Here is a 25,237-nt window from a genome sequence, read left to right on the forward strand (position 1 = left end):
GCTCATCAATCCTCTTCATTCCTACCTCTTTCCTACTTTATATGGTGCAAGCCATAACCCTTTGAAGGTACCTAAGCACAGGGTTGTGTTATTCAACAACCTAATCATATGTTCATCCATTCCTAGTCTATCCATAACATTAATCATCAGGGTACCTGCAAGCATAGATAGTTCTAGAGATTAGAGAATTGTACCTATTTCTTTGCTTGGAATCCTTGATTTGGATCCCATGATTATGAGTTGTTGATTGCTTCTTGGTTGCACCACTTCTGAAGTCTTCAGTCTACTTACCTTTCTTCTTTGATTCCAATTGACCTTAGTTGATTTGGTGTGGATTTTGGGTGAAGGTTAGGGTTTTGTGTGCGAAAGGTTGGTTTAGTGATGGGGTTGGGGTTTAAATAAGGTTTTTGAGTTTATTGATGAAGATTGGTGGAGAGATTATGGTTTGGTGAAGTTTGAAGAGAGTTATGGAGGTAGAATGAAAGAGGTTGTTTTGAATAACATAAAAAAATAAATAAAAAAAAATAATAATTTTTTTTTTTTTTTTTCAAATTTTTTTTTTTTTTTTTGGGTGAAAGGTTGGCACGGCCGTGCCAACATTAGCACGGGCCGTGCCAAGCTTCTGTAAAAAGAGGGAAGAATTTTTTTTTTTTTTTTTTTTTGAGAATTTTTTTTTTTTTTTTTGGATTTTTTTTTTGTTGGTTTGGTTTCTGGTCAATGGCTTCAACTTTCTTTCCCCTTTTTGCATCATATTTGGACAAATACCTACAAAACAAATTAAAATAACACAAAACAAAAATAAAAGCAATAAAATTCATGGGTTGCCTCCCACGAAGCGCTCGTTTAGAGTCATTAGCTTGACGGTTAGAAAGTGGTTTATCTATCCTATACCCAATCTTTCAGAAAGGGACAATGACATCAAACTAACATTCTCTCCCAAATCACACATGGATTTGTCTATAGTTTCAGATCCTATGACACAAGGTAGGGAAAAGCTTCCTAGATTCTTAAGTTTAGGTGGCAATTTGTTTGGAAGTATTTCCATAATATTCATAAACTGCTCATCTAACTTGGACTCATCAAACCCTTGTGTTAATGGAATTTCATGCTCATGAGATGGTGAAACGAATGGCTTTTCATTCTCTCCTATGGCTTTCTCACTTTGAGGCTCATCACTCCCTATCTCTCCTTCATTGTTCTTAATTTTCACAACGGGGTCCTCTAATTGTTTACCATCCCTAAGAGTAATAGCACTTATATGGTTTTTGGGGTTGGTTTCGGTTTGGTCTAGGAGGACTTTGGAGGATTGTGAGGAAGTAGCCACCTGTTGGGGTACTTGAGAAGTCTGAGTCTCATGCATCTTACTGTGAGTAACTATGGAGTCTTCTGTTAATGTAAGTTTGGCAATAGAGTCCTTCAAAAATTCAGTTTGATTTTCAAGCTCTTGGAGCTGCTCGGATTGATTTATACAAAAATTTTCTAAAAAAAGTTCCAAGCTGGATTTTTGAGGGACTCTTTGGTTGTTTGCATAACTGGGTGGTGTTGTTTCTTGTCCAAAAAGATTTTGAGGGGTTTGAAAAAAAATTTGGTTATTTTTAAACCCTTGATTATATTGAGCATAGTTTACTTGCTCAGGACTTCTAACAACACTACCTAGTTGGCAATCAATGCCAATATGGCCAAATACACCACAAACTTCACAAAGAGGTGATACAGGGGCAGGTGTGACAGCACTAGTATTTATTTTATCAAATTTTTGTGTGAGTGCGTCAACTTTAGCAGCTAGATGATCAAGGGGAGAATTTTCATACATACCTACCTCTTTCTCAGAGGGTGAAGGAGCAACATTAATGGTGTCCCTTCCGTAGGTCCACTGATAGTGGTTTTGTGCCATGTCCTCGATCAAAGCATATGCTTCTGTGTATGTTTTGTTCATCAGAGCTCCACCTGCAGCTGCATCAACATAAATTTTTGTGGGATACAAAAGGCCATTATAAAAAGTGTGAATAATAAGCCAATTCTCTAAACCATGATGGGGACAAAGTCTAAGCATTTCTTTGAAACGCTCCCACGCATCGTAAAGAGATTCTCCATCTTTTTGAGTGAATTGTATGATTTGTTTTCTTAAGTGAACAATTTTAGAATGAGGAAAGAATTGGGCAAGAAAAGTTTGCCTCATTTGTTGCCATGAAGTGATAGAACCAAGTTTTAATGAATTAAACCAAGCACTAGCTCTTCCCCTTAAGGAAAAAGGAAAGTAGTGCAGCCTTACGACCTCTTGGTTTGCATTCACGGTTCCACTGAGTCTTAAAAAAGTTGAAATATGAAAATTCGGATCCTCAGTGGTTGATCCGAAAAATTGATTTTGCTGAACTAACTCAATAAGTTCAGGTTCTATTTCAAAATTGTCATCAACCGTTGGGTACACAAATTGGTGTTGCACATTGGTAAACCAACAATGGATACAAAATTGAAACTATGGTGGCGGCGCTCAGGCTAGTCGATGTGCCCTAGCAGAGAGATTTATCTTTGTAAGTTGTAACAGTAAATCATATGCTTGATATATCATATCATTATATATATTTGTAGTATTATTTATTAGAGTAGTAACTTATATCATCAAACAAGTATTAAAATATCTGATTTTTTATCATGTTATCAACACAATGTTTTCATCGGAAGTGCTTGCTACTGATACATATATTATCTATCCCTATCACATCGTCATCATCATCATCATCATCATCATCATCATCGGTTATAGAAAACTGACAACCCGTCAAACTAGAGTGACTATTACTTTTATTACTACTTTACTCCATGTTATAGAAAATTGGCAACTTGTCAGGTGTTCGGTGTTCTATAATAAGTAAATTTTGCGTGGAGGTCTAAAACTCCACCTATACTATAATATCATGAAAGATAATTTTGAGCAGTGATTATAACTTTCATACTTAATGGAGGACTAAAATCCTCATCTATGATATTGCTTCGCGAAAGATTTATAATCGAGCAGTGACATTTGATTTTATTCAAATTACTATTGTGTTATTATCATATGTGTTCATTCACCATATATGTTATCTTATAATTATCTCTACCACTTGTGCATCCTAATGGCTAGATGATATTTAACACACTTAAAATATTTTTTCGCCATTTCTCAACGGTAATGAGTAAAATTAACATTATTTCCTTATCTCCCAATGGTAACAATAACAAACACTTTATAAAATTCACTCTATAAATACTTCACATTCACTCATAATTTTCACATTATTATCAAAATATTTATCCACATTTTCAAAATGACTAACTGGTCTCTTGTATTCATGATTCTACTTGCCATTGTTTTGTTCCTTATCAATTTAATCAAGAATGAAGAAGTAGGAAAAAGTCACATAACATTAATTATATTTAACATTTTACCATTACTATTTTAGCTTTGATTATTGCCATTTGTTTTGATAGAGATTTTCATTAAAACATGGTCATGGTTTTTGTAATCATTGCTATTGAATAAAATGATATTTTTCATCATAATTTATACATTAAATGTTGATTATGTTCTTTTGTATTTTAGACATAATCATGTACAACGTTAAACATCAATTCAAAATTTTAAACATAACCGAGGACAACTACATAAATTGGAACAACAACTTAATTGAGTATCTTGTATGTGCGCGACTCGACAATATCTTTAAAGGAGACAATTCAGAAAAGTCAACAGTTGACCCAGAGGAATTGGCAATGAAAAAGTTGAGAGTAAATCTGATAATCAAGCACCACCTTGATGATGGATTACAAACATAGTACTCAAATGCAAAAGATCCGAATATTTTGTGGGACAAACTTAAGGCGAGATTTGCACATCAGAGGAAAGTCTTACCGCCCTCATTGATGGATCAGTGGAACAAATGAAGGCTCCAAGATTATAAAAGTGTTGTTATGTATAACTCCATGGACCAAATGATAGCACAATTAGAATTTTGTGGCATAACTATAACCAAAGAAGAAAAGTTGATAAAAACATTCTCAACTTTCCATGCATCCCAGATATTATTGCAACAACAATTTAGATTGAGGGGATTTACTAAATACTCCAATTTAGTTGCAACCCTTCTAGTGGCCGAACAAAATAATGAGCTCCTCATAAAAAACCACGAGTCACGTCCAACAGGAACAACAACATATTTTGAAATAAATGACACAATCAATGGCATGATGGTGATAATCGTCCTAAAGGATGTGGTGGTCATTCTTGATTTGATGGTTGTGATCAAGGTGCAAATCATGGTCGAAACCACTTTTGTGGTCGTGGACAAGGTTATGTGAATAATTATAGGTCGTGAATGAATGCGCTGTCGCAATTATACCACGACAAGTTTATGGAAAGCGAAAATAGCACAAAACTTCCACCACTTTTGAGCAGGAGAGGAAAAATTAAGCCATCAATTGCCTAGTTTAGGAATGAGGTTACAAGTGAGGATGATCATGGTTAGGAACTTGAGATGATGTCGCGAGTCCATAAATATGGAACTAAAGCGAGAATGGAAAAACACATATATATTTTTTTTGATAAAACTAAAATGATATAAATTTCAGGAGCTGCCAAACCCTCTTACAATATCAATCCATGACAATTCTAGAAAAAGATAATCCAATGGTATCCCTATACAAAAGATGTAAAATAAAAGTGGGAGGTGTGGTCCACCTTTAGGAAGAGTGCATGGAAAGACCTTGGGCATTCTTAGCCAAAGCATCTGCAACCATATTCCCTTCTCTTAAAACATGAGAACAAGAGCATCTAAATCTATCTCCAAACTGCATACAGTTGCACCATCTAGCAAGCATCCTCCAAGGAATACCCTTTAATGAGTTGAAAGATTTGAGCACCCCCTAAGATTCAGTTTCCCGCACAATGTTGGTGAAATGAAGGTTCTTAGCCTTCTCTATTGGTTCCATGAAAGCACTGAACTCAGCTTCCAAAAGAGAAACATAACCAATATTCTAAGAGCAGCCTCCTAAGAAGGTAGCTTGATAATCTTAGAACACAAATCCAATGGCACCAAAAGATGAAGATCCAACAATTGAACCATCACAATTGACTTTGATTAGGCCAGCAGTAGATGGTATCTAAGAAACATCTTGCACATGAACCACTCTTCTAGCTTGAAGGAGAATGCCAAAAAGTCTGAAAAGCTTATAGTCTGACATCTCAGATGAGTCTTTAACAATATACAACTTGAAACTAAGCCGCACTTCTGCTATAATACCATGAAACAAAGTGGACATGGATGTATGCTTGCTAGTAAAGCATATAGAATTTCTCTCAAGCCATATACTCCAGAGGGTGTGTATGATGACTGCATCATTCATAACCTGTTGCACATGTTTGCATCCAACCCCTATGGTACCAAGAATAAGATTGAGACAACTTGAGATATCCAGATGTTAGGGTTGTGGAGAAAAGAGGCAAAGAGAGAAGCGCTTAGGCAGAGATTCAACCATAGAAATTCATCAATTCGGCAAACTAGAGGTAAGAGGGGAGTCTCTATTCACCATAAAGGTTGTATGAACATATGATAGTGAAGGGTTTTTGTTTTCCATTGCTTTTCATGATTTTTTTAATGAATTTATGTCAAATTCGTGTTTTAATTATGGTTATATTGTGTTTTGAATATATGAATAAAAGTGAATAAAAGTTGTGGATTTCCATTAAACTTATAAAGAAATTAATTGGGTCGCAACTACAAAATACATCGCAAGAGCTTTATGATTATATGCAATTGAGAGTGCCTTATTTTGAAAGTGTAACTCATTATCCTGTAAGTTAGAATTATGATGTTAGATGGGTGTGCTTTCTGTTTGGTCGCCCAATTTGATTAAAATATATATTATTTCCTTATTACTATCTATCCCAATTCCAAGTTCTAAGTTTTCCCTTATTTTTCCTTTTTATTCATGTGACATTGTTGTTGCTAGTTTATTTAATCTTGTTTAAACCCCTGATGGAGCCAAACCGCAAGCGCACGGCCTATCGAAGTAATAGTAGTAAGAAGAGTATCGTTCCGCTAGGGAGTTGTGAATCCAATTAGCTTTTAGAGAATGATTAGAAGAGAAGAAAGATTATGAAATAGGGGGTTAATTGCTGAAGATAAATAACAATAATAATAAAAGAGCCTTGGGATTATTGGTTTATCATAATAACAAACCCTTTACTAGACAAGACTTAAACATCTAATTTCATGGTTTACACCTTAATTTTTAAAGACCGGTTTCCCTTAGCCCCTCACCTTTCCGATGAAAGTCCGATGAGAGTTTACTTCTAGTAACCAAGCCTATTTCACTGACATGATTACTAGAAGATGCATAGAGGATTGAAACTACTCTTTGTCTCAATAATTGCAAAGACTATTTCACTGTTTTGCAATTATTGTCTAGATTCACTTGTTCCAACATCAAAGCTCCGCTCTCGCTTTATGAATTGATGTTTGGGATGATGGATTAACGATTATCAAACCCTCCGCTTTCGCTTCCACAGTTTGATAATTGTTAATCCACGTTAAGACGGTGAATCTAGATTAGAAATTAGGGTTACATAGAAATTAGGGTTTAAGCTTGGTTTGTTTAGGATTATGTCATTAGACTTACCAACAATCCCAAGACGAAGAAGTCTACTCACTAACGTTCATTGTAGACATGGGGGAAGAAGAGAGAAAACAGTAATATAAAAGAGCAATAATATAAAAGTGAACTTTTATTCCAAGAACAAAAGATGAATGTTTATGATGGAGTGCTACTCTATTTATAGCTTTACAATTGACTTAGAAACTAAGCTACTATAAGGGCAAAACAGTAAAGCTGCAACGGAGTAACTTGGGCTTGAAGAAAAGCAGCAAAAGTGGTCCTGGAGGGTGGCACGGCCGTGCCACATGTTGGCACGGGCCGTGCCAAGCTTCTGACTTGGTAGAGACATATTTTTGTCTCGTATCTTCGTATTCTTGTACTGTATTTGCTCCAGTCCTCTTTCTTTTGCTCCAAGACACCTTCCACCATATATTCGTTCCTAAAATATAATAAAAGACAATTTAAAGTAAAATATTCTAAAAGGAAATAAAATGCAATAAAATCAAATCAAATCTTAAATAAAACTAAACTAAATAAAGCAATAAAATAGACTATCTATGACTCATCAACCCCTAGCAAAATTGATCTTGGAAGCCGTTCCAATCCCTTATCAAATATTGTGTGAGGCTTTTTGAATTGAATTGAATTGAATTTTCACTGATATAAATTAAGTATGTGTCGTTCCAATCCCTTATAAGAATGGGATATTTATTTATTTTCAGTTATTTCATTTTATTATGAGAAGAAAAATAAAATAAGAATAAAATTGATGAATTATTAATTGATAAGTTATTTAAAGAAGTGTAATTGATGAATTATTTGACTAAGTGTAATTTGTGAATTATTTGATTATGTGAAAATGATGTGCAATATAAAATGTGCTATTTGAAGTTGTGTGATTTAGAGATGTGTTATATAAAGATGTGCTATTTGAAGTTGTGTGATTTAAAGATGTGTTATATAAAGATGTGCTATTTGAAGTTGTGTGATTTAATGATATGTTATATACAGATGTGATATTTGAAGATGCGTGATTTAAAGACGTGCTATATAAAGATGTGCCATATAAAGATGTGATATTTGATGGTGTGAGTTAAAGAAAAGCGATAAGGTTAGAGATAGTAATAACGGTGAGGGAAAATATAAGTTACTTGAGGTTGATGAGAGAAGACAATAATAGAGTAAATAGTGTGATCACATGATGAGTCTAAAATCACGAATTAGTCAAAGGAGTATAAGATGATTATATTATTAATTTTAGAGTGCTGGGATAAAGTAGTTGACGATAGCCAATGTAATTTCCTCAAGGTAATCGGAAATAAAAATGTGTAAGCTAAAGAAAGGATAATATTAGAAATAATGATAATGATAAAGTAACGACCTTAAGTTAGAATGAATAGTGTCGTTAATTTAAGATGATAGAAGATGTTGAGAGAGTCGAAAAGATGAATTAGAACGGGGATGGAAAATTATGTGTTAAGTAATGAATGATGTCAGTGGTAATAATAGTGAAGCGACAAGATAGTAAATCACAAGAGCAATAAGGACCTAAGTTAGAGTGAGGTAATGAATGATGAAGATAATTGAGGTCATAAATGACGATGTTGAGACAAAGTACTAGGTTATAATCTAGTCGGGACGAGGAGTAAAGATTCAGTTAATGGTGAGATGGATTAGTGTCCTATAAGGTCATTAATGATGAGACAAAGTAAGGTTATATAATATTGTATTAGTAAGAGGAATAAAAGTGATAGGAAGAACGACAGTTGGCGAGGTAAATCCCATAAACTAGAAACGAGGTATGTAGTGTTTTCGTTAGAATAAAGAGCGTAGTAATTAAGGGGAGCCAATGTTGAGTGTGTATTTTAATAACAATGTTGAGTAATAACAATGTTGAGTAATGACGATGTTGAGTAACTACGATGTTGAGTAATGAAGAAATCATGATGTTGAATAATGTTGATTAATGATGACGTAAATGATGAGTCTGACATATGAAATTATGAGTTCTTGATGATGTGTTATATGTAGTATTTAGAGAGTCTCACCTCATGCATCATATCATATTTAGGACTATGTTGAATGACGAATGTTGTATGTATGTTCAGTAACACAACTCTGACATACAAATGTTGATTAGGATGTATGTATGTATGTATGTATGTATGTATGTATGTATGTATGTATGTATGTATGTATGTATGTATGTTCAGTAACACAACTCTGACATACAAATGTTGATTAGAAACTGAAACTGGGATGCATATAGGTCTAGGAAAGAAGTGTATTTGCATATGACTCATGTTAGATGTATATGATGTGTATGTGATATATGTGGTATGTTTTAATGTTGATGTATAATGAGTGCTATGTGTATTCGTTAATGTTTTGAAACTGATGAGTTATGATAATGATGATGTGTGGATGATTTGTATTTTACTAAATGTCGACTTGATATTCTTAAATGTTGTTGATGTTTATATTTTATTATAAGATGCTGATTGATGCCTATTGATTTTTAATAAATGAACATTTATATTTAAATGTGAATATTATCTGACTGTGATGTATGCATGTTTAAATGTAATTGTTGTGTTCTTTTATCTGAATGTATACATGTGCTTATGCGCCTACGCCCTTGTAGTGTAGATTTGCAGGAAGAAGAAGAAGTTTAGTAGCAGTGAGTCTCTGAGGATGGCTTTGGAGCCTACTCATTTACTTATCGCTTTTGGGAGTCTTTATCGAGTCGATGCTCTGATCTGTGACACTAGATATTGGGGATTTATTTTATTTTAGACTATGTCTTAGAATTCTATTGAATTTAGTTTTGATGTTGAAACTATGATGAGATGTGTACTTTGAAGTTTTTGAAAACTATTATGCTACAATTTTTTTTTATATTTAAATAAAGTACTTTTGAATTGATTAAGATGTGTGACACCCGTGCGTGCTTTAATAATTATTATATTTTTAATAGAAAATAATATGTGGGGTTTGGGGTGTCACAAAAGGTGCATGCAGACATGTTAGTGCTCTAACGCTCATGTCAGTAATGAAACTGAGAAAGAGTGTGTAGAAACTATTGCTAAAAGTGAATCATACCTTAAGGGTGAAGCAATGTCACCTTTATATAGGTGTGCGTTGAGCATAACCGTTTCCGGATTTTGTGGCGTGTGAGTAGAGACTGTGAGAGGACACATGTAGGGTCATACTTGCGCGGGGGCGCGCTCCTGTGAGTCGCGATTCACTTGAGCTGGCGTGTTCCCTCAAGGCAGTGTAACACTACAAGAAATGTTGCATATTGCCAGGGGCAGAAGCTCTGGTAAAATGCTAAAAGCCTTGGCAATTGGACGTTTGCCAGGGGTTTTTCCAGGAGCAGAATCACCAGCAAATTTGCTCATCGCAAATTGTCCTGCCAGGGGTTTAGCTCTTGGCAAAATGCGCTCTTGGCATAGGCCCTGACACAACCCCTAACAAATTGTGTCTGCATGATTGCAGGCTTTTATGCCACATTCTGGTCATTGCAGGCTTTTGCAGACTGTGTCAGCATCACATGCCAATGACATTGTGAGGGGTTAACCCCTGGCAAATTGTGTACGAATTTTTTTTGAAAAACGTTTTTTATTTGTTTAAAAAATCAAAATATTAAAATTTAATAATTAAAAATAATTTTAAAAAACTATTTAATTTATTTTTTTTCGAAAATTAATTAAATTTAATTATTAAAATATTTAAAATAAACGTTTTTAAATTGCTTTTTTTATTTCTTTTTTTAGTGTGGTTGTGGCTGAAGCAAACGGTGACTTCATTGATACTTTGTTTAGTTTTCTCACACTTCCATTAGGTACCATCATTAGGCTTGTGTTCAATGATCAACAACTACAAGAAGAAAAAATGGGTTGCATAAAAAATCTTTACAAGAGTGTTGAAAATTTCAGTGATGGTGTTTTCTTTAACAGTATAGGCAAGGCAATGTTGCTTTATCCACACAATAATTGTGAGTCCCTTTGCCAGAAATTGAAGTTGAATGTGGATGATTCACAACCAACAAAGTACTTCCCTGGTAGCACTTGTGTTAAAGGAAAGGGTTTGTTGAGTACTTCTGTTGGAGCTAGTTGTTCTTGTGGGATATTGATGGACAAAAAAATTAAGCTGCAGGGAGATTTTAGTGATCATAGGGATGGTGTTTTTTTTATTACTACAACTTAGAATATCCATTGAGGCCTTACTAGCAAGCTTGAAAATCATCAATATAACAAAAACAACATGTTTAACTAGTGACTTTCTTCAAAATCCGAATTTAAATATAAAAGAAATCATAAAATATAATTTAGAAAAGATGTAGAAGATGAAACTCACCAAGAAAAGACAGAGATGAAATGGCAACAAAAATTGTTATCCGGCATGGTGGAGAGGATTTTCGGCGCGGTTAAGAAGATTTCCGGTACGGTGGTTGCCGGTGAAAGTTCTCAAATCATGAAATTAATTTAGGAGTTTTGTAGAGGAAATCATGAAGAAGAAGAATCTTAATTTAGTTTTTCAAAATGAGACCCATGATGGCCAGAAATGGGGAAAGAAGGTGGTGGTTGGTGTTTTTGAAATATCACCGATCTAAAAATAAAGGAGTGGTTTTGGAAGAGGAAGATGAGGGGGTTTCAATGGCGGTTGTAGTGTTGAGAAAGGAGGCCGGGTGGAGGAGAAACGGCCGCCGGAAGTGGTGCTACGGTGGTGGCATTGAAGGAGAGAAGAAAATTCTCCCTCTGTTGTATTCCACGTGAGAGAGAGAGACACACACACAGAAATGGAATGAAGAGAAGAAAAAATAAAAGAGATGAGGGAGTATGAACGTGAGTTGGAGGGAAGGGAAAAATTTACTGGTCCCATATGCAATTTGCCAGGAGCTATGCCAGGGAAAATCCCTGGCAAACCGCCACAGAGCCCAACGGCTCTTTAGTCAACTCATTTCAGCTACTATACAGGCTATTCAAGTAGCCTTTGCAGACAAATTTGCAGGCTTTGCAATTTGCCAGGGGTTTTTGGTGGCACAACCCCTAGCAAAGTGTTGTACCGTTCTGCTTTTCATGACCAAACAAGAATCTTTTCTGCTCCATACATTTTGCCACGACTTTTGTGAGGGGTTGCCCCTGGCAACTTTGCCAGGAGTTTTCCCTGGCATAGCACCTGGCAAATTTGCCAGGAATACTTGCTCCTGGCATTGTTCCCTGGCAATATGCAGGATTTCTTGTAGTGTAAGTTAGGCCACGTGTCAACTAATGATTGGTCTTATGACCGGTCTAGAACTATATATATCATCCTAGCAACAAATATATTTGTCATACAATACCAATAAATTATTGATAATTACTTTTCTATTACACTCATTACTATTTAATTTATTACTCCTTTTTTCCAATTATTTAAATTTCTCTTTCTCATACCGTCAATGAAAGAATTTTTTTTAAATAAGTAAATAACATATAATTTTTCTTTATTTTGTAAAAACAAATCATAATTTCTCTTTAAAATAAAAAAATTAACTATATTTCTTGATTGTGTGAAATCGACAAAATGACATATAATTTTGGATAAATACAAAATCATCAAAAAAAGAAAAAGTTAATGTGCATCGAATGGATAAAAGTACTAATTAGTTTAAATGTACAAATGCCTTGTTTGTATTGAATTAGTTGTTTTTATTTGAAAAATCCCTTTCAAGAAAATGTCTTTTTAAACAAATTTTTATGTAAGTAAATAATTTTTTTTAAATATACTCTTAATAATATTCAAAAATTAATCATGATTCTTAGATACAAAATTTGTTATTTTATTACTCTCTTATGTATTATTTATTTATTATAATATTTTATAAGATAAGAAAAGTTCAATAATAACAATATATTTTCTTTGTACCAAAAAAAATATATTTTCTATTAAAAAATTAGATATAAGAAATCATTATTTCAGTCTCGTTTTGATTTTTCAAGTAATCCTTTTATGAATTGGATAATTATTCAATTTTTTTTTGTGCTATATAATTGTATTGATAAGGATTAGAAACAGTAATAAAAACTATATAACTTCTTTCGACATCTTTGTTGAGACGATAACTTGCTTTTTTATACTTTAAACGATTTAGGGAACTTCCTTGTCTTTATTTTTTGTGTGTTATATAAATGAATTAGTAATGAATAACATCCTCCACGATAATGTACTCGGAAGAGGTTGCAAAAAAGTATACCTGCATAAAACAAACAAATCCAAAACCGTGTTAGAATAAATCTTGAAAATAACCCAAAGGAAGAAATTCCTTAAAAAAAAAAAACCCAAGGAAGAAATAATGTTGACAGCTTAATATTTTATTTTACCTTTTTTTTAAATGATCCTAGGACAATAAATTTAAAATATTTCTCTTTGAGGAACGATAAACTTGGCAAAAATAATACTAATTGTTAACAAATATTATAATACTATCCTGTTTGTTCATTCACAGGATTTAGTCATTGTAATCTTTCTTTTGTATTAAGACATAGTGATAATAATTAAAATTTTAGAAACCTCATAATTTATTTTATGTGTGTAATCACAATATTAGCAATTCTTTTGCATTTATATCACTTTCTATATATGCTCTATGTCATCTTTTTGAGACTTGTCCAGATGGACACATCTGTTTAATATCAATCAATGTAATTCTTCTCTATAAAACGATTTATTGATCATGAGTAAATCAAGTATTTTAATTTCACAAAAAAAAAAAACTATATCACAAAATCCTTACTAAGAACAAAAATATCTTTGCATTCTATATGTCTTACATTTATCCCTTCAACACAACATGCACCCATTTATCACTGGGTGTGTGTCCATGTCCCAAATTGAATACACACACATATCATATTGGAAGGAGATGGTGGGGTTATTCAACTAACTTGATGCTTTTTGATGATCCTTGGAAGATCAAGAAGGTGCTCCAAGAGGATGATCTTGCCGATAAGCTATTGTTGGACAAAGATTTGGTAGAAGAATTGGTGTTGCCTGTGTTAAGTGCTGGTGCTGATCTTGAAAGTGGAGCTTTGGTTAGAATCTTTGATTATGACACCAAATCCATGCATGTGCTGATTCACAAGAGATGTGTTTCTTCAGGAAACTATGGTTTCTTTGATAATTGGTTCTATGATTTTGTTAGAAGAAGGGGATTAAAGAAAGGAGATGAAATTGGCTTCCATTGGGATCCATATATGAAACACTTTGATTTCTCTGTTTTATTTAGGACTATTAGGATGTAGTCGTATGCACTAGAAGAATTGATATGTACTACTATATTTTAAGGTGGCATTAAGGTTTTCTGACTAGTAGTATTTTCAATTTTAAGTGGTTTAATAATAATAATTTTTAATTCAAAAAAACAATTGGGTGTTTTTTTGCACAACCATGCATTACCCCTCTTTTGTTCTTATGTCATTTGTTCTTCATTAATGTTGGTCATGATAATAATATCAAATTCAAGTTGCCTAGTAAATTTCCTTTATGTTTTAACTTTTGCTTTCTATCAAGACAACACCATTTTTATTTGGCTAATGTTAACTTGTGCCCTCAAGGCACATGTTAAGATACTTATTATAGAAATACACATATCAAAAGACGTGCATTCAATTTCTTAAAAGTTGTTATATTGTGTTTTCCAATGCAAAATTGCTCTATTTAGGTTGCTTAACATGTGCCCTGAGGGCACAAGTTAACATGACCCTTTTTATTTTTATTTATAGTGATATGGTGTAAGAGAGAGGTGGTTTTTGGTCATTTTGTTGGCTTGGAATAACCTCTCTGCATCGTTTTTTCTCCTTTAATTTAGATAAGTGGTGTTTGATGACAGACCATCTTACGTTATTCTTAGTATATTTTTAAGTCATTTTCAGTAGGTTTTACATTCAAAATAGAGGAGTATTAGAGCAACTGCTTATGATTTCAGGACATTTGTAATGTTTTTTTTATTTATATTTGAGTATGTAATTCTATTCTTCCCGAAACATAGAAATTTTAGGGTGTAATTCACGAAGAAATCATGCAAATTGGCAAAACAAAACATATGAAGATTTGCGAGGGCTTTGGGAAGATCAAAGAATGGAGATTCAAGAGGCCTCAGAAGACATTACAGAGGGAGTAATTCTGTTCTCATGTTCCAATATATCTTATATAAAAGCAAACACCCCAAAAGACGAAGAAACAGTCATTTCAGCATCCAGTCTGCACTCACATGCGCATGGCACATGGTTCTAGGCGCCCGGAGCCTGCAAGCCCTCTCACATGCGCTTAGCGCATGCTTCTAGGCACCTAGTGCATGAGTCTCTCGGGCCAAGACTGAATTTTGCTACTTTTTTGGTAGCAAAAGTCCTATTTTTGAGCCCAACTTCAGGTGGAAACTCTTCCTATAAATACCACTCATCTCATTCATAATTCTCATGTAGAATGAAGTGGTTCGAGAGGAAGGCAAGCACTAGGAGCTTCAAGGGAGGAGTTTCTCTACTCACGTTAAGTTTTTCTAGGGTATGTTTTATATCTTTTGTAATTTGTCTTTAGCTACCATGTGTAACTAATTCTTTTTAGGTTAGGGTTCTAAGATGAACCTCTATTTTGGTTGTTGGATAATTAATTTAATTTAAAGTTTTTATTCGGTTATTTTCTTTATGTTATTTAATTTAAAGTCGTGCGTAAGATTTGTCTCCATTGAAGTATAACCCTGATACCTAGGTACTTAGGAAGGTGACGTACCTAATATTGATATTTATATCTGTCTTAATCAGGAAGTAACTGATTAGTAACTAGCGAAACAAGTCATAGAGCAAAACCCTAAGATAAAAGTACTTAGGGAGATGACATAACCTAATATTGGTGCAAACCTACTCCAATAAGGAAGTAACTAGTTAGTAATTAGGGAAGCACATGACTTCACAACTTAAATCAGCCCAGTAACTTCATTCTCCTCGAACCTTGGTAAGGTAGATGCTGTAGGGCTGCCCGTTTGTAGAATACCGAGAGGGAGAGTGTGCTATGTACTTCTTGTTGGAACAAGAAGGGTCTTGTGCAATTCCTCTGAGGTTTTGATGATAACATAGTATTGAAGAACAATTGGATATACTAATATTTGTTAAAGTGTGCAGGGACATATAATATATCCATCAAAGTATTGAACATGTACTAAAGCATCAAAATTACAATAGAAGCTCAAAAGACTATGGTAGAAGATCTGAAGAAAGGTCAACATGAAGTTAAAACATTGGATCTGAACAATAGGACACCTCTCATAAGCTAAAGAGATCATCAGACTCAAAAGACCTAACCAGACATAGAAGACCCCATCAAACTTGGAAGACCTTTAGACATAAGAAGCACCTGATGGACTCAAACTCCACATCAGATTTGTTGTCTTTTGACCACATGTAGAAACAGACAAAAAACTTCGAGGGCAATAAGAATGAACAAATACTTCATGTATCAACCAATGATTTTCAAATGATTATCCTATGAAATTATCCATATCAAGCAATGGCTCAACGTCCTTGATTTGAAGCTTCTCAACGACTCTTAATGCGTTGGCACTATTCTCCAACGTCTCTCAAATCCCTACCTATATAAGGAGCAGGAGACCATGAAGAAGATTAACAGGACTTTGCTATTTTTACTATGCCATTACTCTGCCAAATCAATAAATAAAAAGCACTTAGGATTTTTGTTTCAACTTTTGTATCTTAGAAATCGTATAAGTCTTAAAACGTTTGCTTATAAATTGTTCAGTTTACACCAACTATTGTATATCTGATGTAAGAGCAAGTTTATTTATATTTTCTCAAAACAAATAAAAGTCTCTTGCTTTGAAGCTTGAGCATCATAAGTCTCTTGGTTAAACCTTGAGCACCATAAGTCTCATTCAGTTGTGGTTGAGCACTAGAAGTCTCTTAGGGTTGTCCTTTGAGCATTGGAAGTCTCTTGCATGCGTGCTTGAGCAATATAAGTCTCTTGGAGTTGTCCTTGAGCAGTATAAGTCTCTTGGTAGTGACCTTTAGCATATAAGTCTCTTGCAAGTGTGCTTGAGAAGGTGAAAGTCTCTTGGAAGAGTCCATGTGCAATTGTAATCAGTAGTGATTATAGTGAAATCCCTTGGAAATGCAAGGGGACTGGACTACTCATGCATTGTGGGAGGAACCAGTATAAATTGCTTGTGTCTGCTCTTTCTCTCTATCTTTCTTTTATCTTTGTGTTTCTGTTATATCTGAGTCAGAATCTGAATCATTAGATTCTGACCAGTATCATACACTTAGAAAAAGAAACCATAAAACCCGACACAAGTGATCAACCCCCATTCTTGTGTTTTTCTCACCTTCAGTTGGTATCAGAGCAAAGTCTGTGCTATGCCACCTAACCATGCCACAATTAAAGATCAGTGAGAAAGACATGTCTGCTTCCACTTCCACTTCTGATCACAACACTGGTCACAACACTTCCACCTCTGATAAAAATAGCTTATCAACAAGGCCTCTGTATTTTAATGGAGATGCTGCATAACTTTCATGGTGGAAGAGATATGTACAATCACATCATAGATATTGATGATGAGCCATGGGACATCATTGAAGGTGGTCTCACGTTTGAAGTTGATGAAGAAGGGATGGTGCCAGACAAGAAGTGTCTGACGCCTGTACAAAAGAAGACCTACAAGAAGCATCACATAGTGAGAGGAATTCTGGTGGATACACTACCTGATGAAGAGTACACCAAGTTTGCGAACAGATCAACAACAAAAGAATCTTTGAATCTCTTTGCTCTACATACGAAGGAAATCAACAGGTCAAGTGTAACACCCCAAAATTTATATTTGATTTGTGAATGAGGTTAAATACAGGATTCTTGATTTTTATGATTATGATGCATGTTAAATACGAAGAAATAGAGTATTGATGACTAAGGATGTGCTATAAGGATTAATACGATGAGGAAGATTAAATAATAATAATAATAATAGAGGCGGGAGTTGTTAAATAAGTGGGAGAGGGGGAAGTAAAATTACGATAAGTTGATGAGAAAAATAATAATAGGTGGATTAGCCCAATTCCCAAATATAAATAGAAAGTTAGGAATCTGATTTGTCACTTTTGCTGGACGTAGAAACAAGAGAAGAGGAAATAAGAGAAGGAGAAAACCCTAGTTTTGGAGAAGAGAGCCAAAAAACTGTGATTCGAGGTAAGGGGGAGATTCCTTTCACTTTAGGGCTTCTTATTTTATGATGTTTTTTTTTTTTAAATCTTTAGATGTTAATGATGTTATGATGTGAATTTAGATGAGAAAATAACAATGAAGGTGCATGTTGATGATGTTGGAAGATTATAATTGAGGGAATCTAGTTTAGAGTTTTGAATTGAGTTTATTACCTTAAAAAGAGTATATACTCCGATAGGTTAATGGATAATTTGTGTTGGAATGATAGGGTAAACTTATGATTCCTTTTTGTTTTTATTTTTTTAAATGGAGGTTGATGGACGAAGAGTGTCGCCGTCACGTTTTTTCCATTCAATCTCCAATTGTTGATTGAAGAACGTGCATACACATGTTCGGTTGGATTGTGCGTAAGCTTTGTGATTTAATTTTAAAATTGTTTTCATTTAATCTATTTCTTTCAATTGGTATTGTCCCACATGATTTGGTGTTACGCGAATCTTCACAATTGAATTCAATTCTTTCAATTGAGTTGTAATCTCCACAGTTTGATAATTTTACGATCCAGCATGGCGTACACGTGATCTTGGTTGTGTGTGTCTGACATGGTAGCTTCGACAGATGTGACAACACCTCCAAAGTCCTTTGCAGCGGCTCTAGGAGGCAAGAAGTCAACTGATGACACTCCGTTTCCGACCCCTTGTATAAAAAGAGATGCTTTGTGTATTAGAATTGGCCAGGAAGAGTATTAGCAAGGTTTGGTTGAGTGCTAGAACCCTCTTAGAGCACGATTGACCTTGAACAAAGAGGACAAACTGTATACAACACGAGACTTAAGCACCAAGCTAGGCATGATATGGAAAACTACGACTAAATGGAAAATGGTACCGCTTGGTAAGGGTTTCTATGATTTCCATTTTGAGACGGCTGAAGATTTACGTAAAATTTGGGCAGCATGGACCATTAATCTTAAGCCGAGTTTACACTGCTTTAATCTCTATTCGCATTGGCACACTGACACATCGATTTGAATTCGATTGGTTGAATTTCCACAAGAATATTGGTGGGAAAGAACTTTGAAGGAAATTGCTAGTGCGATTGGCACTCCTATTGATTTAGACGGCTTGACACGCAACATACCTTTTGGCCATTATGCAAGAATATTGGTGGATATCGACTTATCTAAGAGGGCATATGATGAAATTCTAGTTGAACGGGAAGGTTTTGCATTTAAGGTGGATGTTCAATATGAGCGGCGACCTCTTTTCTGCCATCATTGTTATGTTATCAAACAAAATGTTACTACTTGTAAGTGGCTGCACCCTCATGCAGTGAAGGAGAAGCAAGATCATGGGAAACAACCAGTGGTGGCCGTAGCTGACCCTAGGCCAACATAGGTGCACCATGGTGATGTTGGTGCTTCCACTTCGGCTATTTACCATGGCTTGAGTGCTAGTTGTTGTTGCCTTTACAACAATGGCTACTTAAACTCAAACTGTTGTTATTGTGCCTGTTAATACATTGTCCTTAAATTCCTTCAGTTTTGTTTTGAAAAATGCAACTGATCACATTCCTCAGTGAGAGCTGCCTCGTCTGACCAGCCCGGTGTTGGAATTGGTTTCCCATGTAGAGCACGATGACATGCATTCTGATGTTGTGGCGCAGGAGCATTCAGAATCATGGGAGACATAGATGATTCCCAACATTTCAGATGCGACTACTACATATACATCACATGCAGAGCATGATGATGTGCAAGAGAGGTCTGTCGAGTTGGTTTCCTCCACTTCTGGTAGGGAGGTGGCACTGGATCAAATAGATGAACTTGTTGTGGTGCATGATGATGTGTAGTCGAGCTCCCTGCTGGCCCTGTCATAGTTCGTCCTGTTGAGTCTATTTTGGGAACAGATGTTGAGGGACGGTCTAAGGAGGTGTCTACGGTTCCTATGACACAAGCTACGACCCCAAACAGTATTGTTTCGGCAGCAAAGGAAAACATTCATAGCAATCCGAGAATTCAGCTAGACATGGAATTATGGCATCGTGTTTGTGAATATGAGGCAAAGTCAGCTGAAATACCATTCATGCCGGTTTTAACCAAGAAACAGAAGCAACACCAAAAGAAAATTAATATTGATAAGCCGCCGTACAGAACCTGCTCTAGGGGAGAGCCCTATCTGTTTGATCAATGATTATTTTGCTCATATGGATCACTCGGTCCATGGTGCAGTATGGTTGTCGGATTTACCTCTTGACCTTCAGGCAGATTTTTACTTGGACCTTTGTGGTTTGCCTCAATATAGGTTTCCTTAGGCGGTTGTTTTCTTTATGCTTCCGATTTCTTTTTCTTTTTCTTTGAGGATTTTGGTCTAGTCCCCCCTCTTGTATTTTTTCCCCCTTCTTTTTTTAAAATATTTGAGTTTGGCAGCATAGGATGGGCGTTCATCGGGGTGCTAACCTAGTTGCGATGTTGTTGCTTTACCTTGATGCCTGCCTTTTCTTTTGGTATAGCGAAAAAAGGGTAATCTTAGGGCGATGACTTGGGACGAGTTTGGCGAGTTTAGGGTCGAAAATAGAGTTAGGAATGGTTCCCCTAAGGTGAAATCGCAGAAAATCTGCGATTTCTAAAGCCTTTCATAGGCACATGGTTGTGCCACATGGGAGCACGACCCATGCACATTATACGGCCAAAATTGATGTTTTGTGTGTTTTGCAGGGAGCACGGTCGTGCCCCCAGGAAGCACGGTCGTGCACCCTTTCCGGGCTTAGGAAAACCAACCTTTTGACAACTTTCAGTTCCGAATTGTGCTTAGGTGTCTTCATGGAAGTTGTAGATATGGACGTTAGGTTTCATTTGCCTTTGGATTGACTCTATTTGGAAATCTACAACTTGAGATATGATCAGAATTCTACATATGGGTCAGCATAATCGTGCATCTCCCCCAACCTTAAGAAAATAAGCTTTTCCACCACTTTCTCTTCCGAAATGAGTTTAGGTGTACTCTTGTAAGTTATAGGTATGGATGTTAGCTTTCATGTTCCTTTGGTTTGACTCCATTTGGATTTCTAGAACTTGAGTTATGATCGAAATACTGCACATGGGTCATGTTGCGTTTTTCATGAAACTTAAGTACAACCCTTTCAGTGGACTCTAAAACATATGTGGAAGCAATAGTGAACTTAATAAAGTCGGGGTCGAACATAATTTGAAGAGTGCAATCCAATTGATGGGGGAACCCTTGAAATTTGAAAAACACTTCAATCCTAAGAGCGCATGCTCCAGCACCAAGACGCGTGCAAGAAATGCAAGTGACACGGAAGGGGCATAAACTGCAGAGACATCTAGTCAGATCCCTTCAAGTCACATCATTATAAATGTAACTTACCCCCACTCACAATACAAAAGTCGTCTAGCAGCGCTGCGCTAATCCAGCGTGCATGACACAAAGCCATAGAAGATTACGAAGGCGTGAACCTATTGTGCACGATGCAAGTCCAAAACATCCTTAGAATCACTTCACGAATCTAGCGTGCACGACACAAAGCACCAAAAGACCCGAAAGGCACAAATCTATCGTGCACGCTGCAAGTCCAAAACCTCCTCAGAATTGCAAGTCCATTACGTCTTAGAGACAGTAATGACATGGGGGAGGGGGATGTAACTATTCTGGACTGGCATACTCCTATGGACAAAGCATTGTGAAGGTGCACAAAAAGCCTACATACATCCCCGCACATGAGCACGGCATGATCAGTCCTAGCTATCAAAGTCATCGCTAACAGTTTTGAGGATACACGCCACAAAACTCAGAGACAGTTATCTACCTCCTCAACAATTTAAGTGTGACTCAGCGTCATGCTCAATGTACACTCTCATTTACCAAATTTTCGCACACAATCCCCTCTTTCACATACTAACTTGAGCGTTGGAGTTCTAACGTTCCTGCAAGAACCATTCTCCTCCAGTGATGAAGCTTGCACTCCTCTACACTGTATTACCGTGAACTAGAGCGACATCAACTGCAGTTCGCAGAGCCACCATTACATTTCTCTGATCTTCGCCCAACATTTCACTAACTACCTACCTTTTATTGATGAATAATAAGAATTTGACTCAACCTTTTACATTAAGTTTTGGTTACTACACTTTTCTTTGACAGCAAAAATATGGCATCTTTATGTTGATATGGTGTGGCTTTGTTAAATTCACTTGGGATGTTTCAAAGGATCTTACATATGACCTAGTTTGATACCACTCCAGGCTGCAAACTTCGGGGAATTAGTGGAAGCGCTTGGTCCAGAATATTTGTAGTAATCCATACTTAGTGACAATACAATTCATACTGGCAAAAAATAAATTAATTTTAATTAGCTTATATTTTATTTTACTTATGTAAAAAATCAATATTTTATTTTACATGTGTCAACAAATTGATAAACATCCCCCCCTTAAATTACTAATACACATGCTAAAGGTATTAGTGGAATTTAAAAAGAAAAAAAGTATTCGTGCAAATGATGTGATAAATATATCTCTACTCTAAAAGAATTGATGTGTCCCAAACTACTAATATGCAAAACCATATTCCCTCTACCATCCCAATCTCTTTATAGAAGAACGTCCTCCGCCACAAATCAAAGGCCAACAACTGCAAAAATAAGTTGTGTAAGTCAGAGATCATATTCAAACCACATAACGAGATCAAGGTAATAATATTAAAGGCTGATAATTACTTATCACTACCTCATCATATAGTCATATCAATAAGTTTATACATAACCTCATCCATGTTACTACTACAACACGTCGATAATAAATAAAATTGCAGCACCTCACAGTAAGGAATTCAAAAAATGTTTCATGGTGATTTTGCATAGGTATAGCATATTCTACGAAGCTTAGAAGCATAACACACATATATATGTTTACCATTAAAAAAAATAAAATTAAACAAGAACCTCCTGCATTGTTTTGACATATTTTTGGTCTATCACTTTGTAACTTTAGTAACAACTATTACAATGTTAGTAACTAAATAAATTGAGTTTTTTATGAAATTTTGATTAAAATTTTAGGTACACATGATTGTGACTTTTGAATTGTAACAAATGTTAGTTTTGTTTAATTCAAGTTAGTCAAATTAGTTAGAGTTTAATCAAGTTTGTTTGATTAAACATAGAATAACTAGTTAGTTATAAGTTTGTTACATTTTAGTTTTGTTTTAACCTAGTTTGTTATGGTTTAAAGAGATTGCTTGTTTCTCAAGTCACCTAACAAACCTTGTATATAAGCACTTTACATGTGTATTTCACAATTAATGAAATCACTTTTCACATATCTCAATTTCTCTCATTCTCTTCTTCTTCTATTCTTTCTCAATTCACATAAAATCATAACCCTAGAATTTCTGCCAAGAACCCTAACTGTGAAATCATAACTTGCATTGCAAGTTTATGCATGCTGCGCTATCAACAAACAATGTTTATCTTCTTCAACGACACCAACAATATAGCAAATATACTATAAACTCTAATTTTTTTTAATTATATCAACACTGGAACATTATTGTAGACAAACATACAAACTTCTATTTCATCTATTCTTGTAGGTATAATACGAATGACATGTCAACTTAGGTTATTTTTAGTATGTTTTTGAGTCACTTTAGTAGCCATTTGGGGTAATTTTAAAGGAGTTTTAGATAAGTTGTTTATAATTCTGTGTGTTCCATAAATTAAACATTTTCATAGGTGTTTTAAGTCTTTTTATTGATAAATCATGTAATTCGGCAAACAAGATATCCCATTGAAGTTTTGGAAGACATGGAATGATGATTATCAAGGCTTTGGAAGGATTTGAAGACATATGAAGTTGGGAAAATTTTGTCATAAATCCCAAGAACAAGTCGGAGAAGGAAAACAATCAAAAAAACGGTAAAAACACGACATTTTCCGCACCAGAGGCTGAAGCCACGGGGTAAGCGCATGACCCACGCGACCTAGGCGCATGGAGAAAGAGCATTTTATTCTAGTTTCTTTAATTTAATAGGTATCCTTAGGGTATGTGGTTAGGTTCTAAGACTCGTGTCCTTTAGATAAAAATTTAGGAATTTCGACATTTGTCTCGTGTAACGAAATCCTAGAGGAGTGAAAACCCTTTATTGTATTGCACCTATGACCTTTATGGTAATGAGAAGCAACATGACATCTGGAGGGATTCCCTCCCACGAAGTTAACTACTTATAATCCTTAGTTCATAATTGATAGACACCTTTTCATTAAGAGGTATAGGGGGATTCAAAGAATTATAATTGCCATTTAAAATCGGTATCAAACACGTACTCTTAATTATTTTCCAATCAAACAACTCGATATGCACAATCAAATCAAACTTGCCAATCCCCCCAATTTTAATTCATATGTTTACTAAATTGCCTAGAAAAAAAAAATAATCGATGTGAAGTCGATAAGTTACTACTTACTACTTGGAACAGTTTGGTTCACTTGACAAATTTGTTGTCAAGTAACCATTACACTGTATTACCTATGATTCAACAAGATTTTTTCATTGTTGTTCAGAAAAGAAAAAAAAAATCACGTTTATCACATACTCTTTATCTCATTCTCTCTCAAGGTGTCAATGGGGTGGATGTGTTTCCATGAAATAATTTTCAACTATTAATGTCGTCGAATTTAACTTGGTTTATAGACGATACACACCCACGGATTTTTCCTATGTAAGCATTCTAATTAGTTATTCTAGTATACCAGTCTAGTCTTTGTTGTAACAATACATGCATATGCATATGTAAGATTCCATAGCCAATTTGTTATTGTAAAAGTTATGAATGAATTTTCTGACTTACATATAATTAGAGTTGCGGGAAGATGGCCTCTATACAGATGAAGCACCAGTAGCTTTTGAATTTTCATTTTCTTCCTGCCATATCAAGCAATATAGTCATTATTTTGTACATAATGTGTAACAAAAATCTCAATGACAGAGTGAAGAAAAAAAATGAAAACTTACAAGTTTCATGTCAAAGACGCTTGTACGATTTTTGTTATTATATGTACCACGTCTGTAATTAAAATGCTTTTGTGCATGACTAGCAACCTGAGTAGGAGTCTTGGTCACCACAAAATCCTTCGATATTCGCTTCCATTTGCCTTTTCCAACAGCCTTTAAACCTTTCAAGAAAGCCTGGTGCTCCGTCCTTGTCCATGGTTTTACTATAATGCAACGAGTTATTATTTTCATATACAAGATATTGATTACCATAAAAGAAAGTGAGATTAATCATATAAAAGCATCTCATCATACATGGAAGGATAGGGCACTGCATAAAAATATGAATATTGAACATTTAAACCATTGGATTGTCTCTTAAGGTTA

The 25,237-nt window shown here is 35.1% G+C and overlaps 2 protein-coding genes, 1 long non-coding RNA gene and 1 other non-coding gene across 4 annotated transcripts; 3 read left to right on the plus strand and 1 right to left on the minus strand.

Annotated features, from left to right (window-relative positions):
* Nucleotides 1-2,024: 2,024 nt before the first annotated feature.
* LOC146954611 (small nucleolar RNA R71) lies at nucleotides 2,025-2,132 on the plus strand. Its single transcript, XR_015025188.1, has one exon. It is a non-coding gene; the product is annotated as a small nucleolar RNA R71 (small nucleolar RNA).
* Nucleotides 2,133-9,960: 7,828 nt separating this feature from the next.
* On the plus strand, nucleotides 9,961-10,842 carry LOC146954612 (uncharacterized). The gene is made up of 2 exons (XM_085745265.1): nucleotides 9,961-10,088; nucleotides 10,410-10,842. The coding sequence occupies exons 1-2, from the start codon at nucleotides 9,961-9,963 to the stop codon at nucleotides 10,840-10,842; spliced, it is 561 nt and encodes a 186-aa protein (XP_085601391.1).
* Nucleotides 10,843-13,439: 2,597 nt separating this feature from the next.
* LOC146954613 (B3 domain-containing protein At2g33720-like) lies at nucleotides 13,440-13,919 on the plus strand. Its single transcript, XM_085700489.1, has one exon. The coding sequence runs from the start codon at nucleotides 13,440-13,442 to the stop codon at nucleotides 13,917-13,919; it is 480 nt and encodes a 159-aa protein (XP_085556615.1).
* Nucleotides 13,920-22,342: 8,423 nt separating this feature from the next.
* On the minus strand, nucleotides 22,343-24,977 carry LOC146954614 (uncharacterized). The gene is made up of 3 exons (XR_015014184.1): nucleotides 24,872-24,977; nucleotides 24,708-24,781; nucleotides 22,343-22,490 (listed from the first exon to the last, which is right to left on the minus strand). It is a non-coding gene; the product is annotated as an uncharacterized LOC146954614 (long non-coding RNA).
* Nucleotides 24,978-25,237: the final 260 nt, after the last annotated feature.

This window comes from Medicago sativa, chromosome 1, assembly GCF_051527215.1.
Source record: "Medicago sativa cultivar Bolivia chromosome 1, Bolivia_mono, whole genome shotgun sequence".
NCBI classification, from domain to species: domain Eukaryota; kingdom Viridiplantae; phylum Streptophyta; class Magnoliopsida; order Fabales; family Fabaceae; genus Medicago; species Medicago sativa.

Bases quoted from the DNA above. Each gene is read 5' to 3' on its own strand.
- LOC146954612 (XM_085745265.1), top strand. From the start codon at position 9,961: ATGCTAAAAGCCTTGGCAATTGGACGTTTGCCAGGGGTTTTTCCAGGA. The intron at 10,089-10,409 runs GCCCTGACACAA...TTCTTTTTTTAG, and splicing joins AAAATGCGCTCTTGGCATAG to TGTGGTTGTGGCTGAAGCAA.
- LOC146954613 (XM_085700489.1), top strand. From the start codon at position 13,440: ATGTCTTACATTTATCCCTTCAACACAACATGCACCCATTTATCACTG.